The sequence below is a fragment of the Lottia gigantea genome, assembly GCF_000327385.1.
Source record: "Lottia gigantea unplaced genomic scaffold LOTGIsca_14, whole genome shotgun sequence".
NCBI classification, from domain to species: domain Eukaryota; kingdom Metazoa; phylum Mollusca; class Gastropoda; family Lottiidae; genus Lottia; species Lottia gigantea.
Genome location: NW_008707617.1, coordinates 1,033,975 through 1,053,215, shown reverse-complemented (window position 1 = coordinate 1,053,215; position 19,241 = coordinate 1,033,975). Strand labels below are relative to the sequence as shown.

The window sequence follows — 19,241 nt, the reverse complement described above, 5'->3', positions numbered from 1 at the left end:
GGACTGTTAAGTAAATGTTTGCCAGTCATATCTGACTGAATCTTCCAAGTGTTAGATTTGATTATAATCTTTCAGATTTCTTCAAAGAAATTTTACTGAATTCAACATATAGGCATTTACAATCTGTATCATTCATGGCAGAACCACCAAAATAGTGGGGAGTCTCATGCTTATTTGACAAAAAAAATCACTCTAAGCCTTCCAGGCTTCACCATGCCTGATTTGGTTTATACATAAAAAATATTCTTTGTTAGGGTACAAATGAGACAATTTTGTATTCCTATATATATACATACTGCCAAATATTTTGTAGGATGTCAATTTCAGAAAATGTACAAAACCAGAAACAAGTTATATAGCACATTAAATAACCACTTCAGCGACTGAATGAGAAAGAGTACAGAACAATATTTTGACTTTGAAGAGACAACAAATCCATTTCTATAATATATTCTCCAAATGAAAATAACAATAAAAACATTTGTAAACTAATTGGCTAAGACAGAAGTTGATTTAGAAGCATGACTGCTAATCAGAGATCCAGGAGTAGTAGAAGGTGATCTAACGACATCTTTCTTATTCAATACTTCCCATGCCATTTGTTTAGCTACACTACCGTCCATTTGAGTCTGAAGGAATGTGGTGATACTTCTCAAAGCTTGATCCATTTCGTCCTGTAATTCTTGTACTCTGGCACCATTCCTGCTAGCTTCTATTTCCATTCGAGCTAATTCAGAATCATTATATTTTCCACTTAGTTTATACATTTCTGTTAAAGCTCCATGCATCTTCTTCTGAAGTGATTGTAACTGAAAAGACAATTGAACAGATGTACTGTGGTTGTCAAAATATTTAGCTCAGCCAATCAGTAATGGTGTTCACAGCTCACCGTTAAAATTTGAGCCTTCAAATCCATGTGTGTCCAGAATTATCTACGTTTGAAAGTTGAAATGACGACTCGTCAATTTAAGATACTCTGTGATATATAGAAAAGACATCATGTAGAAATAGTGAGTAAAATTCCTAGTTTGAGGTATCTTTAAAGGTATTATGTGATTTTCGTCCATTTCTAGTACTACTGATGACTATTGCATATATTCATGACTCAAATCAACCCCAAAATGGCACACCTATCCCTTAAAATTATCTCGCAAAAAAATTCATGAATTTTAGAATCTGTTCTATTGACATTGGCTTGATTGCCAGAAAAATGGTATACCTGAACAAATTGAAAATATATCATAACTTCTCTCCACTTACCCTCTTCAAATCTGTTAAAGAATTCTCTAATTTCACTCTTCTTTCATAATTATTTAACAGAGTTTCTTTAGTTATAACATATTCATTCTGTAACTGTCTGTATCTAGCTGCTAAAGATCTATTATTAGACAATTCTCTGTCCTTCTCATTCTAAAAATAGAAATCATGATCATCAGTGATCATTTTTTTAAACCTGCAGATAATTCCATCGGATTTTAAGCTAGCCTTAGAAATCTGGTTCTACCTTTTCCTTGACGTGATATACAGAATGATGATATTGGCACATTTTGGCATAACCGGTATTATACAAAACTGAACCATAAATGAGTCCATCAAGACATTACCAGATATTCTACAATGTCCCTGAGCCCCACACAGTACCACGAAACAGTCGAGGACAGGCTTGACTTACTGAGAGAATTATTTTTCCTTGACTATATATATAATTTTAACTATTTCAGCTATAAACTTCCTTGTAATAAAAAAAATGAGTAGCATTCCCAAGAAATTCAAATAAATAAAACTGTTGCAAACTTACCAGAGTTTTATGTAATGTCTTCTGCCTTTCCAACATTAGTTTATTATGTCTGGTTTCAACTAAGTAATAACGATCTGTAGAGGGAAAACATTATTTATATTACTAGGGTCTAGGGGTCTGCAGCGATAGTACTAAGTTTCTCCCTGATCTGTAGAGGGAAAACATTATTTATATTACTAAGGTCTAGGGGTCTGCGGCAATAGTACTAAGTTTCTCCCTTGCATCTTCACAATGTCAAGCTATTACGAGCTTTGTCTTATACCTTGACTGCAATAGCCACCCTTTGTTAGTCACAGAAGTTTGAAATTCAGGGATTTGATTGGATTGTACGCTAGCGAATACAGCCAACCAGCCGGTGACAGAAAGTCTGTAAACAATAAACCATAAAATTAACAGTCTTTCTGTCGTTGGCTCTGATAGGCTGTACTTGTTGGAATACAATCCAATCAAATTGTTGCATTGTGAAATAAGAAAGGTAGTTATTTCTAAACAAAGTTTATATGAAGAAGTTCATATTCTGACATTGTGAAGATGAGGCCATTCTTTCATATGACATCACCGTCTTTTCAATGGATGATGTAATTTGTGTTATGAACCTATCTTTCAGTGTCTCAAAAAACAGGAGTGAATAAGGAGTATGGTTCACTAACCTTGAATTTCAGTGAAAGCCTTGCTTAAATCAGCCTCTATTTTCTTACTAGTATTTAGCTGAATGTTAAATTCTATCAAGTCTTCACTGAAAAAAAGCAAGAGGAAATATGACTTGTTAATTGTCGTCAAACAAACGACACACCAACCAAGATTAGAACAACCACCAATTGAGCATGATAATCAAGCAAATGGTGTCCTATAAAGATTCCAACATCCTAACCAACTATGCTACAGTCCTCCAACTCTATGGATATCTGAATCTACATACCTCTGATGTTTGATAGCTTTCTCTGTTGAGTTAACAACTCTCTTCATGATCCCTTCTGAGGCATCCATATCTTCAATATTTTTAGTCATCATTTCCTTTCTCCAATTAATATGATCTATCTTTTTATTAACTTCTGCTACTTTTGTCTAAATATGATACAACAAAACATGAACTTCCGAACAAAATTTACAGTGCGGTCCAGTCCAATGCTGTAGATCAACAGATGGGCCTTAGTACACATGTCAAGACCAAAAACTTAAGATTATGGTTTGAATTGTAGACTCCAAAGTAAACACACTGTAATTTCAACAGTATCCTACTTCCTAAAATTAACTGCATCAAAAAGATGGAAATCCTGGGAAATCCAAATCTATTTCCATTCTATGCAGGCACAGCAAATAATCTGGCGATTACATCATTTTTATAATGTTATCTTATGATTATGTGCAGTGACAAAACAAATAACAATTGATCGCTAGAAACGTGTTTTTTTACAGAAATACCTGAATATGTCCAGAAATCAACATGAATGAGAGTCATTAGACAGAAATTAAAACCAGCTAAAAATTCAAATGCAAATAAGAATTACAAACCTTTAATTCTGCATGTTTTGGTTCTATCTGACTTAATTTCTCTAAGAATCGATCACGACTTTCAGTATGTTGTTTCTGAGTTTCTGATATATTATCTGTTAGAGTTACTTTCAACTGAAATACAAATCATGATATATAGTGACATTAGTTCAAACTCAAATACAAATCATGATACATAGTGACTTTAGTTTAAACTCAAATACAAATCATGATACATAGTGACTTTAGTTTAAACTGAAATACAAATCATGATACACAGTGACGTTAGTTTAAACTGAAATACAAATCATGATACACAGTGACATTAGTTTAAACTGAAATACAAATCATGATGCAGTGACTTTAGTCTAACTGAAAACAAATCATGATACACAGTGACATTAGTTTAAATTGAAATACAAGTCATGATACATAGTGACTTTAGTTTAAACTAGAATACAAATCATGATACACAGTGACATTAGTTTAAACTGAAATACAAATCATGATACATAGTGACTTTAGTTTAACTGCAATACGAATCACGATACATAGTGACTTTAGTTTGAACTAAAATACAAATCATGATACAGTGACTTTAGTTTAAACTCAAATACAAAATCATGATACATAGTGACTTTAGTTTAAACTAAAATACAAATCATGATACATAGTGACTTTAGTTTAAACTAAAATACAAATCATGATACATAGTGACTTAGTTTAAACTCAAATACAAATCATGATACATAGTGACTTTAGTTTAAACTCAATTACAAATCATGATACATAGTGACTTCTAAAACTTAATATTGATACAAAATAGTATCAGTAGTACAACACCTTTAAATTTTCGTCTTTCGATGATCTTAGTTTCTCAACTTTATTTAGAACAGTATTGACTGCTGTATCAACATCATCAGCTACCTTACTAGCCTAAAACATATAACAAAATAAACATTTAGCAAGGATTTCCTTAATAAAACAAACAGACTTCGGTCAAATTTCACGCACTGACTGATATTAGAACCCACAACCACCATTTGCCTGATGTAATCAATCAAATGAAGTCTAGGTGCTCAAACTGACTGGGTTAAGGTATCCACAGAAACTGGCCGGATAGCCGAAAGCTACTAACCTTATCTTGTTTTTTAGCTGATTCTACTCTAGTTTTCTCTATTTCTGTACTGTCAGAGTTAATTCTAGCTTGTAACACTGTTCTATTGTGTATTTCATCTTTAACTTGTCTGGTTAGAGTTTCTATTGCATTCTACAAAACCAAAAGATGAGCAGGGATTACATACTGGTAGCTGAAATGGCATGAATCAGTTAGGATACTGTGCAGTTGAGCCAATGTATTTCTCAATGTATTATGACAGCCTGGAAAGGTGTCAACAAATGTTTATCCCATTGGGCCCTTCGGTATCTTTACCAAGCATATTCCATTTAAGTATTATTCAACTGTTAAGGGAATTTTTATGCCCACAGTAGCACATGGGGTCTTCCTTATTGTCCATACAAAAGATTAACATATCATTACAGAAAGAGAGAACATAGTCACAAAATCCTCAGGGACTATTGAATCTATGTTAGGATAGATCCCTACAATATTAGGCTATAATACTGGGCCACCCACTTCCCCTAAAAAGATGAAAGACATATAACATATAAAAAAATTCAGTCACTCTTAAAAGGTGTCTTCTTACTCCTTTTTCATATAACCAACCTTCAAAGTATCTTCAGATTTAAAGATCTTCTCTTCTTCACCAGCCAGTAGGTCTTTGACTATCATATTAGTAGATAGTACTTGATTGTATTCTTCTAATGTTGTTAACATTATGCCTTCTGTTCTGGAAATTTCTTTAGTGATTCGTACCATATTCTTTTCATCAGCAACTTTCTGTTTTTTACTGCAAAATGTGTGTATTAGATTCAAAACAGATATACATTTAAAAGCACAAGACTGGTGTTACCAGCGTTTTTTTTTTTTGTAAATTTTTTGTCACATATTGATATTTTCCCCTTGTACTAACAACTGGATGAATTGGGAGGAAATCGATTCTCAGAATATGTTCCGTCTGTTACAATTCTGCCCTCAATCGAACAACGGTACGACAGCAGATGTGTTACATTCAAAATTTTCCTTCTCCGCCATTTTGAATTCTATCTGCACTAAGTCTTTTTTTTTGGCACATGTGCTCCGTGTTTTGAACTCTATTCCATCTTCTTTTATTGATTCATCATTTCAATCAACCCGGCTCTAAATATACATAATCTGAGAAAGGTCAATACCAAGAGATGGAACCAAAAACCTGCCGTATTTATTTTTTTTTTTTTAGATAAGAGACAGATATACGTGGAAAATACAAATTCAAATCTTAAGGCTCAAAAAGCTTTCTAACCATTTCTCAATTTTATCTTCTGCATCTTGTATCTCCATTTTTGCCTCCTGGTTCCGTAAATGAAGAGCTCTAATTTTACCCTCTAACTGTTTGATTGTAGCATGAAGTTTACTTGTATCATGAGCTATACGGTTTTTCTAAAAAAAGAATAACAAAAATATTAAATCTATTTTTTAAATCGTGATTTTAAACCGATATTAAGGGATTTTCAATTAATACCAGATACTTACAGTTGTTTTCAACTCCTTTTCTAAGAAGATATTTTCATTCTGTAATCTGGTAAATTCTACTCCACTTTTATCAATGTCTTCATGATATTCTTTTACCTAATAAATATAATCAACGTCTATAAAATCTATAAAATTCTGATTCTATATTCCTTATATGATGCATTAAATATTTTTAAGCTTATGTTGGAAAAATTTTGGAAATTTCTATAAATATTTGTTAACCATATGAAGTTGATATATTGGGGATTTTGAACGAGTGCTTATGGCATATGAATTGGCTCTGGAAATATCAAATCCGGCAGCGAATTCATTAAATTTTATATGAAATAAGCACAAATGAGAGATTCTTTGACGTAACTGAAATGAAACTAACTAAATCCTCTAAAACAATAGCTTATTGTCAATTTTAACGAGCCACCAATTATAAATGATGCAATGTTGTATACATGTAAATGTTATTTCACCTAAATAAGTTTGCTTGTTATTCACCTCTGCTGCAAGTTCATATCATTTCTCTATCTAAACCCAGTTTATGAACCTTGAAACAGTTTTGTTGTGTGATAAATATTGTTCATATTGATATTTGAAAACACTGTCTATGATTATCAACCTATTCAAATATTTCAGACGGCCTTACCTTATTGGTATGATGTTCAGCAGAATCACAAGCATTCTCCCTTTTGACTTCCAAAATCAGCAGTTCTTGAGTATTGTCTTTTAATTTTTGTTTAATATCATCTATTTGCTGTGTGTAAGCACTGTAGGTCATTTTAGCTGCTTCTAATTCATCACTGTACAAATATATGGATAGATTCCAAATTTGCTTATAAATGTATATATTTTTGAATATACTTTTTATAATTATCGATTTGCACCATTCCAGTTTTCATTCAGGTGTCTGTAGTTTAGCAATTGTGTTAAAACTAAGCCATTTATGACGTAACTATCAGCTGTTTATATTAGGCTATATTAGACCCTTAGGCCCTTACTAGCTTCGTGCATGTTCATATTTACAATTCAAATATAAAGCCTGTTGATTGGCTGATGTCATGTCATGTGATACAATCTCGGTCGCCAATACAAAGTGTACCCGCAACAGTGAAACACAGTTAAAAATATGTTTCTGACATCGTATAGAGCTAGTGCCTTATTCTCCAAATTTTAACTGAAGTAAAATCCAGATTTTAAGAAATACAGGAATCTGATTGGATGACAAAACATCAAATCTATATTAGTGATTGACCAATCAGATGACTGGAACACTTCATAGCTAAGTTTTCAAGAAAAAGGTCACTGATTTCTGCACAGACTAAACTTGATACTTACTTGATTTGACTCAGATGATCTTTAACTGTATCTAATTCTTGTTTAATATGACCTCGTTCGGTTTCAGCTTTATTATTAGCTTCCAAATTCTTAATTTCAGTTTTAGTTTGTCTTTGTTTGGTCATATCTAATTCATTATTAGTCTGAAACATCAAATTTTAGCACAATTGAATCATATACATGGATCATGTAGCTGTTAATTCATGTTCATATAGCATCTTTATAATGTTAACTGTGTTTAAAAACCTTGACAGCTTTCTTGTATCACAGAAGTTTGTAAATGCGGCGATTGGATTGAATTGTAGCGTATACAACCAATCAGAACCCTTGACAAATACACTAAAAACAATAACCAGCTGTAATCAGTAGTGTATAATATAATCAAATTGTTGCATTTACAAACTGTCGTGATACAGGAAAAGAGCACAATTATGTCAAGGTATCAGATACACTTCGTAATAGCTTGACACTGTGAAGATGGTACATATACATGAACAGATCAAAAAACATTGTCTGTGGACAGTGGTTGGGAGAAATTTGATTTGAAATGAACTCAAAAATCATCCTTGAGGTGGAAATTACAAAAAGGCAGCTCATAGTAAACAAAATGTTTTCAATCGACCAATCATGTTTCTTTTTTTTTTTTCCAGGTCAAACTCAAATATTCATGTTTCTTGATATACAAGAATATCATAGAATAAACTTTCAGTCTAGACTAAAAAAAAAAAATGAAAAAATTGTGCCAAAGAAAATAATTGTAACAAAGTCTTTTTATTTACTGTTTAAGGCTGATATAAGCCAAGATATAATAAGGCCTACCTCTTGTTGAGCCTGTTTAATTTTATCCATGGCTTCCAGTTCTAACAACAGTTTCTCTTGTACTAATGGACTAAAACAGACAAAGAAAATCAGGTTTTTATTTTGTCAAATTTCATACTTTGCATCTCTTAAATAGACATAACAAGAGTCCATAAACGTTGGTGCTTACGGCGTCCCTTTGCTGATTTTACGAGTCAGCCATGGTGGTGTGTCAGAGGGGCTCCTCCCTTGAAAATTTTAATGAAGAATATAATAAATTTACCATCTTTATGGCCCGAGAGTGGGCCTTGGCCCAAAAATTACCGCCTCAATACACCCCTGTTAAGTTTATATTACATGTTTATGTATGAACTCTCTAAAATAAAAAAACACAAAACTTACATGTGTCTTTTAACAAAGTCTATGTCTTCCTTTAATCTGGCATTTAATACTTCTGCAATCTCTTTCCTATCTTTAATTCTAGTTTCACTTCGGCTACAGTAGGCTACGTGCCATTGTAGTTCATTCAAATCTAATGTACAGGCTTCGTGTTCTGTGGATCGAGAAAAAATACAAATATAATCTTTGATCATAATGGACATTCTATTCACAGAAAACAGTCATAATACAAGTATACAGTTCTCTATACCTATGAGCATCCATATTGGATTTTTCTGAGCCAGCATGTGAAGTGGATTTTGTGATAAAGCATATTTTATGATTAGTGATGCCATCAAACACTTAGTTTTAGTGGAATTGGAGGGACCACAGGCGTCTGACTGAAAATTGGAATGGTGCAAATTGATGCTATCAGTGTCCGCGATACACATAAAAATTGTAGAAAACCTCTTTAGAATCCCTTTAAAATATCTAATACAATGAAATACCAGAGAAACCTTACCTCTTTGAACAATAGCAGGAAGTTCTTTCAGTCTTTTCAAACATAACTTATCAATCTTATCAGTTAATGTGGCAACTCTTTCCTGCTCTCTCTTCCATTCTGCTTCTGTTTCTTGTCTATCTTTCTCTAATCTAGCTAATAATACTATTACTTCTTCTATAACATCCTCACCACCAAGAAACGGCAAACTTAATTCATCTATAATGTCTTCTGCATATGGACCTAAATTGGACAAAACAAAATTCAATTTATTTTTTTTATGAAATGAGATGACCCAAACTTCAACAATTTTCGTTAGCTATATATGCTTTTGAAAAACTATTAATAAAGCAAACCTTGTTTTGGGTGGATTGTTAGAGCTCTATCAGCTATTGAAGCAAATATTTAGACAGCTATATATCAAGTCTACTTACTTTCATCTAGTCTACCACCAACACCTTGTATAGATAACTGATGTGATTCTGGTGTTAAAGTAGTAAGTCTAGAAACAGTGCTAGCTGATTCAGACTTTTTACTAGGAGTTGCTTCCCTTTCATCAAAAAATCTCAACTGTTTCTTTGGTGGTACTGGAATTAGAAAATGGGAAATTTATTAGCTACATGATACTAGACACCCCAAAAATATTTAGAGTGTATGAACACAGATTTGATTTTACCAGTGGAAATATATCAAGATAGTGAACCACCTCCAAATACCTATCGCTTATTATACAGTTTTACTTATTATGCGGTTTGCTAAATTGCACCACCAGTGTTGCAATCTATGCTTATAGTTATATGATCTTCATTTTGCATCACACACAAACAGTACTTTCCAAGTTTAAGAAAAAAAATAATGAGTTAAAGTAGAAGATAGGGTTTCTATTCATTTAGCATTTTCATTTTCATAAATGAAAATAAGGGAACCCATCTTAAAGCTTATCACCCAAAATAATCATGATCTTCTCTGCTCAATCAAACGAGAATCTTACCTGGGACTTGAATTGAAATTTCAGACTGAGGTCTGCTGGATTTATGACTCTTGATTTCTTCTTCTGCATGCTGAAACCATTGATGTATTGAGTTCTGAAGTAACTCTAAATGAGAAACTGCTTTGTTTACACAAGGTAAGGTTGATTTTGTCAATTCACAACTTCTACGTCCATCTAATTGGGGTATTTTTGGCCAATTTTCTGGCATGGGATATACAGCATCTACAAATATAACAAAGAAATCAAAATTCAAACATATCTCAGATTATTGTTAAGCTTGTTTATTGATAAAATGTATATAGATATCCTTGACCGAAACATCCTTCTCTATTCCAGACTCTTTGGAGGTGTGGAAAATCCCCATTTAACAGGGTCTTTTTCTTCTGACTCTACTTCAGCTGACAACTGTCAAATTATCCATCAAAGGCTGGAATAAATAGAGACAGATGTTTTGGACTAATAGATATCTAAGACCATTTCTATCAGGCTGTATATTTTTCTAAAAATCCCTTATTAATACAATTTTTGTAATTGATGTTTGTCCTTTAAAAATAATCAACAACTCACCATTAATGGCAGATTTAACAGATGAGAGTTTTGATGGTGAACTTAGTAAGTCATCTTGTTCAGGAGATTGGCCTAATCTGGACACTTCCTCAATCTTGACTACTTTATTTACAAAATCCATCTCAATTCTTGGACAATAATTTATATAATTCTTTTCCTTTTACATCTCTACATCATTTCATGATTAAGTTATAAAGGAGTTAAAGCTGAAAGAAAAAATATTTTGGTTAAGAACATTTTTATCTGATGATGGTGACAAGTTCATTCTCAAATGCTAATTAAATTGTCTAGTAGATGATGTTGAGTTTTCAATTCAAATTTTATGTAAACTTTTTGTTATTAAATGATAAGTATACGGTAAATATAAGGCTGAAAGTGAAAAGGTGTTCTTAAATCTGGTAAACCATACCAAGACAACTTTATTCTTTGAATTTTGACATAAAGAGTTCGACTAACAGACAATTCCAATTTCCAAGTCATCTTGCTGTATCAAGTAAGCTGGTATTTAGATGTCAGTCAAAAAGTCTACTTCAGTTAGTCTATAAATCATAGTATTTTGTTGGTTTCTTAATTTAACATTTTGTTTTTGTGTCATTATCAATATGATGATAGCATTAAACTTAAAGAATCTGAATAATCAATCAAGCCAAAGACCTAGTGCAAAATACTATTACTAATGAAGATACGGGCAATACGTTGCACAAACTGTTATTTTATTTATTTTTTTTTACGTTATATAGGCTAGTAGTCGTGGCAATCCAGTGTAGGTAAAAACAAAATCAAGTACAACTCAATCAAAACTAAAGTGACAAAGTAAAAAAAATTAATCTACACTTTTTGAAATATTAATTACACAACATTTAATATAAATAAAATGTAAACATAACAAACTCACTGCAGGCAGCCATTTTGACGCTTTCTCGTTTCTACGGTCGGAAAAATATTGAAGAGTTCGGCTTTTTCCGGAAAATGACAAAATTTCCCACAAATCATCAACAAAAATGGCCGATAGCTTGGTTTTGAGAGTAGGTTATTTCCATCGTTTGAGATATAATGCTGACTGCGCATGCCGCAATTATTGCACATGAATTTGTAGACTTATTCTCAACTTAGTTAAAAAATTTGGACTTTTTTCATTAGAAATATGTATTTCTATCAGCACAATTAAATTTATATAAGACATTCTCATAATTTCATCATTATAAAGGAATATTTGCAAAATATTTTCACGCATGCGCAAAAAATGTTATTGATTCTGACTGATACATTTTGTACGTAACCGTGTTTTTGTAATCAAAGAAATTTATTGAACATTTTCTGAATATTTTCTTTAAAATCAACTTTAAATTGTATCCAACTATGAATCAAGTGAGTTATTTCAATCCAACTTTGCTTCCAAATTCCAATAAATGAGATAGGCGATGATATAGATATAGAACCATCTGCTCCCTCCACTCTGCTGTGACTTGAGTGAGCTTTATTTTGAGACAGTTGTTGTGAGACCGAGTAATGTTTTGTTTTTCTTCTGATTATCTGCGTGTTTCTATCTGAAAATTAAGTGAAGATATAATTGTTTCCTGTCAACCTATATCAATCACAATATTGTTTTGTACTAGTTGGTTTAATCCTCATCAAAGAACTGTGTTGCCCCTTCTTCCTATTGCTTTGCATTCCCTCTCTTTTACAACTCAGCTGGTGGTTTGCTTGTGTTTATTCTTCCTTTTTTTTTCTTATTAGTCCTAATGTTGTTTGTCCAGAGTTTTTACCCTCAATATTATATTTACCTATAACCTATAACCAGCAGTGTTCATTCGAAAAGATGATAAAAGCTTATGTCTTGCTCCTACTTAATATCCAAAGGAAGTGACAATATGATATTAATGTTGCACAAAAAACATTTTGCCATAGCAAAAGCATGAATCATCTAAAATTGTTATAAAAATGGTGTCACTTACAGATTTGATGTATGGTATGAGTTCTGTAAGATTACGTCTGCTGAATATTCTAAGAACTGTACATCAATCAACATCAACACATCTTCTTATTAAAAAGAATGGAAATTTATAAGGTTTATTATAAAGCATCAGTGAGAAGTCTTCATTGCGATACCTGCCTGCCATTCCCATTTTCTATGAGTCTTGAATTGTGGATGTCCCGGTGGCTTCTTCTACCAATTGCTTCATGTTGGCCCATATGGCCATCTTGATAAGCTTAGTCTTATATTGGCTTAATATTCTATAGGGCCTAACAGACTTTGGATCATAATTTTTGTTAAAGCCAAATCTTACTGTTACAGTTCTCAGAATAATTTCTGTCTGAATTATAGATGGCTGATTAGCATGTGATACTCTTAGAAGGGAAGACTCTGTGTTAATTTAAATGTAACCCATAGTGTTAGAAATACTAACAAAATGAAATCAAATGGTTTGAAAGTATAATTTGTATGATTCTAAAAGCGAGTTTCCTTTGTCCAGCCACAATTATTCATTTGGAAGTTTATACTTGCAATAAACATAAACTTACTTCCAGAAATTGATCATTTTGAACCATTGTATGCTCTGTGCAAATCCAAATCAATTGAAATATTATTTGATTGAATTGATAACTTAAGCTTACTGTTTGATAACTGTTGATAAAAAATAACATAACTTATTACTCAATGAGTTGATAAAAAGTAAAGGATTTGTGGATCCAAATTGTGATGTTATATTTACAGACTGTAACCCACATTTTTTTAACCTTTAGCAAGCGAGAAATTTAGTTCAGGAAGATAATAATTCCATTTTTTTTGTTATTATTATTAGCAGAGATGATGTGATGTGATACTATTTGTAAGAAACTGTGCTGCATGTACACAATGACAGTAAAATGCAGGAGAATTCTACAGAAAACACCTCATCGTGTCAGAGTACATCTGAGTCAGCTATACCAGTACCTATTCAACCTCCCCCACGTCACATAAGACATTCACCAAGGGTAAAAAAACGTAGGTATCCTTGTCATCTATCATAAGTCTTAGCAAATGAGTTATGAATTTTTTTTTCTTAATTCAGTTGGTATTAATGGTGCTGATAAACACTCTATTACACCTAAATCTCTCTACAGTATTTACACTCATGTCCATGAGACCCTTTTTATGCATATTATCCAATATGAAAGGCCATGTTGGAAGTTCAAAGTTTAACATGGCGGTTTGAAAATGATAAGCCTTTTATTTCTTAAAAAAAAAATATTTAAATAACTGTGAGAAATTCACCAATTATCTTCCAAGATTGGCTATCTGGATTTGATGTTACCAGCTCAGTGGAAAGCATGTATGGTATTTGGTCTATTTAAACACTGTGCATACACTGTACAAATTGTATAGAATGACTTGATATTATGTTATGTGGTTCTCCTGCTCCTACTATTTTCAGTGATGCAGTTAAAAGATGGGACAATAAACCGAGGCCCCATGTGCTACAGGCTGTGCACGTTTAAGATCCCTCGACCGTTGGATATTGAAAAAGAGCAAGCTAATGCTGCTGTCCTGGCAAAATTTCCCTCAACGTACTCTGCATGGCATTGCCCGTCTCCAATAGCCCACATGGTGCAGAAAACCATTTGAAGTTGATGTCTATTTTGAATTAAAATTCACACTGAAACAATTTTCTTTTCTGTATTTTTAGCCAAGATAATAAAAGATGGAACACTATCTGTGTTATCATCCAGTTTACAAAACAAAACAAATGGTCATACAGAGAAAGCTTCAACCTCTAGTACCAGTACCAATAACAAAACAACTAATAATGATAGCAATACTCCAGTTATTCCCCCTGTCAGAATACAGACAACACCTCCAAAAACACTGCAAGAAAAACTAGCAGCCACTCCTGGTTTCAGCATGAAGGTATGACAATTTGAGGGGTTTTTTTCTATTAAATTCTTGATTTTCAAAGAAACCATCATCATTAATAGAAAACAGATTTGATGTACTAGTAACCATTATTCATAAAGCAAAAGTTAAAAAAGCTAAAAATATCACATTAAAAAAACCTTTTCCTGGTTAACAATCACAAGTTGGCTACATTTCTGCTTTGAATTATGTTCTGTTGAATTTTGATTGATCTGATGGTTTCAAAAACTATCAAAATTGAAGCTAAAAAATCAAAAACAGATTAGATTAGTAATCAATTATAATTGGAATGATAATGACAACGATACATTGGATGCATTTCGATACACCATACCACGATACATGTATCCTGTCTATAATTTGTCTAGTAACCCATATCATAATGCGTTAAATATCTCAGCCCATTCATCATGGCATGGTCAGCAATACCTAGCACTAGTTGACAATGCAAGTCAGATATGGTAAAGTCAGTTTTATAATTTGTCCACCAATGGCTAAACAGAGAAGCTCCAAACCCACGATCACCATGAGTGAGACATCAAGATTCCACCTGAGTAAAACCATAATTTATATTTCAGCCACGACGGAGAGGTAATAAAAGGAAGAGTTTCAATGCTCAGCTAGCAGATACTAAAGAAGGTGCCATTGATCTAACACCAGATTCTTTTCTTGTTAATATTAATCTAAAGGTATGTATGGATTTTCTTTTTGATATTAAATCCTCCAAAAAATTGCTTGAACTATGTTAAAATGCTAATATTCGAGGGGTGTTTTTTTTATCGTTTTGTTATAGTCTTCAAAATTCAATTCCATTGAAAATCTCTTTTTTTCCTAAGTCTGAAATGAAGGGAGTTTTACGTCCTACTTTTCTGCACCATGTGGGCTAATGAAGATGGGGTGCAATGAGCTGAAAGACAGACAATTTCTGATATTAAAATTAGACATGCTTAAATCTTTAAGCAAGGAGATGGTCTCAAAATGGCATGGACAGTATTCAACTACAAAGGGAGGTAACTCAGATAAAGTATTAAGATCTGCTATCCATCCTGTAGAATTGCTCAATGTCAACAAATTTGAACATGTTTGTATGATGTATGCTTGTCTTAATTTCCTGCTTATTCAGTAATAATTTTGTTATATTTTTCAGTCCATTATTGATTCAAACACATTTTGTCGTCTGCCAACAGAATATCAGCAAAATTTGATCTCCCTCTTACCAGAATGTGATAAATTAAATGGTGCTGAAAGCTCCTTAAGAATGAGCAGCACCGCACTAAATAATGAGTTTTTTGCCAAAGCTTGTCAAGAATGGAGGGAAAGACTGTCGGAGGGTAAAACAAGATTTTTTTTAATAATATTTGTGTAGAAAAGAAGTATCAGACTTTGGGACAAATGTATATTTATCATAAAAGCTTATTTCAGATTTGTATCACGCACTATGCCAAATAAAAGTTGGTGCAAGTATGGAAAATATCATGTCTTTTTTGTATTTAGATATGTGTAAGCAAGTAGATGACAGACTTTTTCAAATAGATTTTTAAGAGGTTGTCTAAAGGTTTTTTATGTTTTAAACAATTGTGATTTTTGGGCCATGTCTTATGTCTTTGCCATGACATGACATGACTTAGGTTTTTTGCTCACTGCACAATTCTGCAGATCTTTCCAAACATGTGAATATAATTCATGCTTGAGATAGACAATTCTTCAACCTTTTTCTTTTTAATCCTACAGCTGAATTTACGCCCGAAAATCAACAACGGATTAAACAAGAACAAGAGAAAGAACTTCTGAAGTTAGATCCTTGGAAGGTGAGTTTTGTATGAAAAATGAAATATTGTCATGAAATACAAGTGAAATATTGTCATGAAATACAAGTGAAATATTGTCATGAAATACAAGTGAAATATTGTCATTAGGTGAATGAAATATTGCCATGAAATATGAATGAAATATTGTCATGAAATATCAATGAAACATGTGACTTACAATGAAATACTGTCAATTAATGAAATATTGAAAGTGAAATACTTTCAATTAAAAAATGAAATATTGTCAATAGAAAAAAGTAAATCACATAGAAAGACATTCTTATTATTTACAACAAAATAATACACATCACATGCTATCTCTTTCAGGCTAAACATTTTGAAGCTGTTTGGGGTCAAAGGTCAGTATTGTTGCTTAATTTATTTCATCAATTTCAATAGTCAACTACATAATATGTGTTTTTGTATGTGAATTTTTCATAGTGACTTAACTATGATTGTGACTCAACCATTCCCTTGAGGGTCATGAGCAAGTGTTTATGAGTTAATGCCCTTGACTAAAATTCACCCATAATTATTCTAATGCTGGCAATAGCTGTTACGATTGGTAATTAAATGATTAAGAAGTGCTTTTTCAAAAAAATTAAGCTATTGCTTTTATTAATTTATATTTTCAACTCACTTTCAAATTTGATTATGCTTTCAGGAAAAAGGGTGATGTGCCCAAGGCTCTAGGACCACCTCAATCAACTCCTAAAGTCAGTTCTACAGTCCAGCCGTCTCAAGTAAAACAAAAACCTCTGCGTAGTATGTTAGTTTCTCAAATGTTAAAAAAGAGAGATGTTTCTAGAAATGTGGCGGCTAAAATTCAAGCAACAACAAGCTCTCGTGCCTGTGTAAATAATAGTAATATTAATAATAACAATAGTCCAACTAGTAGTCTCAGTCTAAGTATGCCAGTGACCTCTAGTTTATTGACCTCATCATCAGCTACATCAGTTACACCTTCTGATAAACCTCTTGTAGCAAAAATAAAACTTGAAACAACTACTGACTCCACAAGTGGTCCTAGTCCAATAAAGAAAATTAAAATTATTCCCCCTACTCCACCTCAACCAACCCAAGCTCAGGCTAAGACATTAGCTCAAATTCGAGCTCAGACAGAGGCGGCCAGGTTGCAGAAGAGTGGAAACAGTGTGCCTTCAGTGATACAGTCTCAGTTAGCTGCTGGTCCTCAACAAGTACCCAGTGGATCTACCAAAGTTTTAAATACTGGTGCTGTAACTGCCAGCTTTAGATTAGCTGGACAGACACGAACTCTTGCACAAATTAAAGCGCAAACTCAAGCTGCTAAATCAAATGTAGTAAATGTCATATCTATACCTCAAGCCACTGGTACTACTCAAACACAAGTTACTATGAGAAGCTTATTAACTGATCCAGCTTCCCCTGGAGCTCAGTCAGGTGGACAAACTCGAACTCTTGCTCAAATTAAAGCTCGTACTAAACAAGCTCAGATAAAAACTGTACAGAAACCTGTCCTGCCCGTCACAGTTACTGTGTCGGACAAATCAGTAGAAGCAATGCCGCGTGCTGCAACACCAACAAAAAATCAATCTGTGTCTGCTTCACCCAGCAGAGTGCGGCCCTTATCTCGAAATTCAAGCGCAGATCAACAAAAACTCAATTTACAGCGATCACATGAGATTTGTAAAGCAGAATTTGAGAAAAGTAGAAATAAACAAGAATCACCAACGTCAAGTGTCAAATTACACTCCCCAAATAACATGACCTTACCTAGTGAATCTACATCAAGTAATTTTACAAAGACTCCAACTCCAACCAAAGTTGTGCCTACCACTCCAACTAAAGACCTTCCCAAACAACAACCACCCCAGCAACAACAACAGCAAATCTTGTTAGTTACATCTAATAACTTATCTCAACCTAATACAATGTATTTAGTGAGTGCTCCAGCATCTACCTTATCAAATTCAAGCACCAGCCAAGTGATACCAGTGACTCAAGTTGGAGAAAATGTAACGCCTAGTGCTACTAGAATAATAACTATACCTGTCAGTAAGAACAATGAAACTGTGTCATCTTCTGCAACTACTTCTCAGGGAATTGAACAAGCTGTTAGAGCCATCTTAGCGAGAACACCTCCTCGGGCATCCAGTGCTCCTCCAAACAATGTCAATCGTCAAACAGATGTTATTACGTTAGTTCGACCAGCAAGTGTGGATATCGTGAACAATGCAAGTGCAAACAATAGCCAATCAAACTCTTCCAATGAAGAAATTGGACTCAATCTCAACTCAGAACAGGTGAATTTTTTATCCAAAGCTGGCACTGTTATTCAAGCAGGTCGTAAAGGGTCTCCAACCAAAATCATCACACGACCAGCAGTAACTGTGGTAGAAACTACCCAACCACAGTCAGTTGTACCCGCTACCCGTAACATCAAGGGTAAACCCACAACTGTGGATAACAGTGTCTTAGCGAATGGAAATAATAAAATTTTAATGGAGACCCAAGTAGCTAATCTAATTCGTAAACCTGTACTATCTAATGCTACTGGAATTCAAAATGTTCAAGTTCTCACGTCTGGTCAAAATATAATGCCTGTGATCATTCAAGGGGGGACTACTCTTCCTATTGTTTCTCATGGGAATGGTTTGACAGACAACAGTAATTTGTTAAGTCAGTCTAGTTGTGCATGTAGTTTAAAAGCAATGGTTATGTGTGAGAAGTGTGGAGCATTCTGTCATGATGACTGTATTGGTCCTTCTAAACTTTGTGTTACATGTTTAATTACTACTTAGTCTTACAACTTTCTCTCTATTAAATCTATTATTTCTCTTACTGTAGTTGTATCTAAATGTGGCCTCAAAATTATCATCCATTATATTATGAATTTCCACTATCTATTTACAGTAATGTCAATTTAGACAATTTTTTTTACTCTTTCATATGGTTGAAAATTTAATGAAATATTTTATAAAGTCTTTAAATGAAATTTAGTAAATGTAAATATGATATATAGGCACAGCTTTATTTGCAGCGGGGACAACAGAAGATACAATTTGAAACACTT

At 33.1% G+C, this 19,241-nt stretch overlaps 1 protein-coding gene across 1 annotated transcript; it reads left to right on the top strand.

Annotated features, from left to right (window-relative positions):
• Positions 1 to 13,351: 13,351 nt before the first annotated feature.
• LOTGIDRAFT_157441 (hypothetical protein) lies at positions 13,352 to 18,969 on the top strand (the record flags this gene model as incomplete). The annotated part of the gene is made up of 7 exons (XM_009049653.1): positions 13,352 to 13,469; positions 14,152 to 14,372; positions 14,957 to 15,067; positions 15,526 to 15,709; positions 16,110 to 16,186; positions 16,514 to 16,545; positions 16,851 to 18,969. 7 exons carry the CDS (start codon positions 13,352 to 13,354, stop codon positions 18,967 to 18,969), a joined length of 2,862 nt encoding a protein of 953 aa, XP_009047901.1.
• Positions 18,970 to 19,241: the final 272 nt, after the last annotated feature.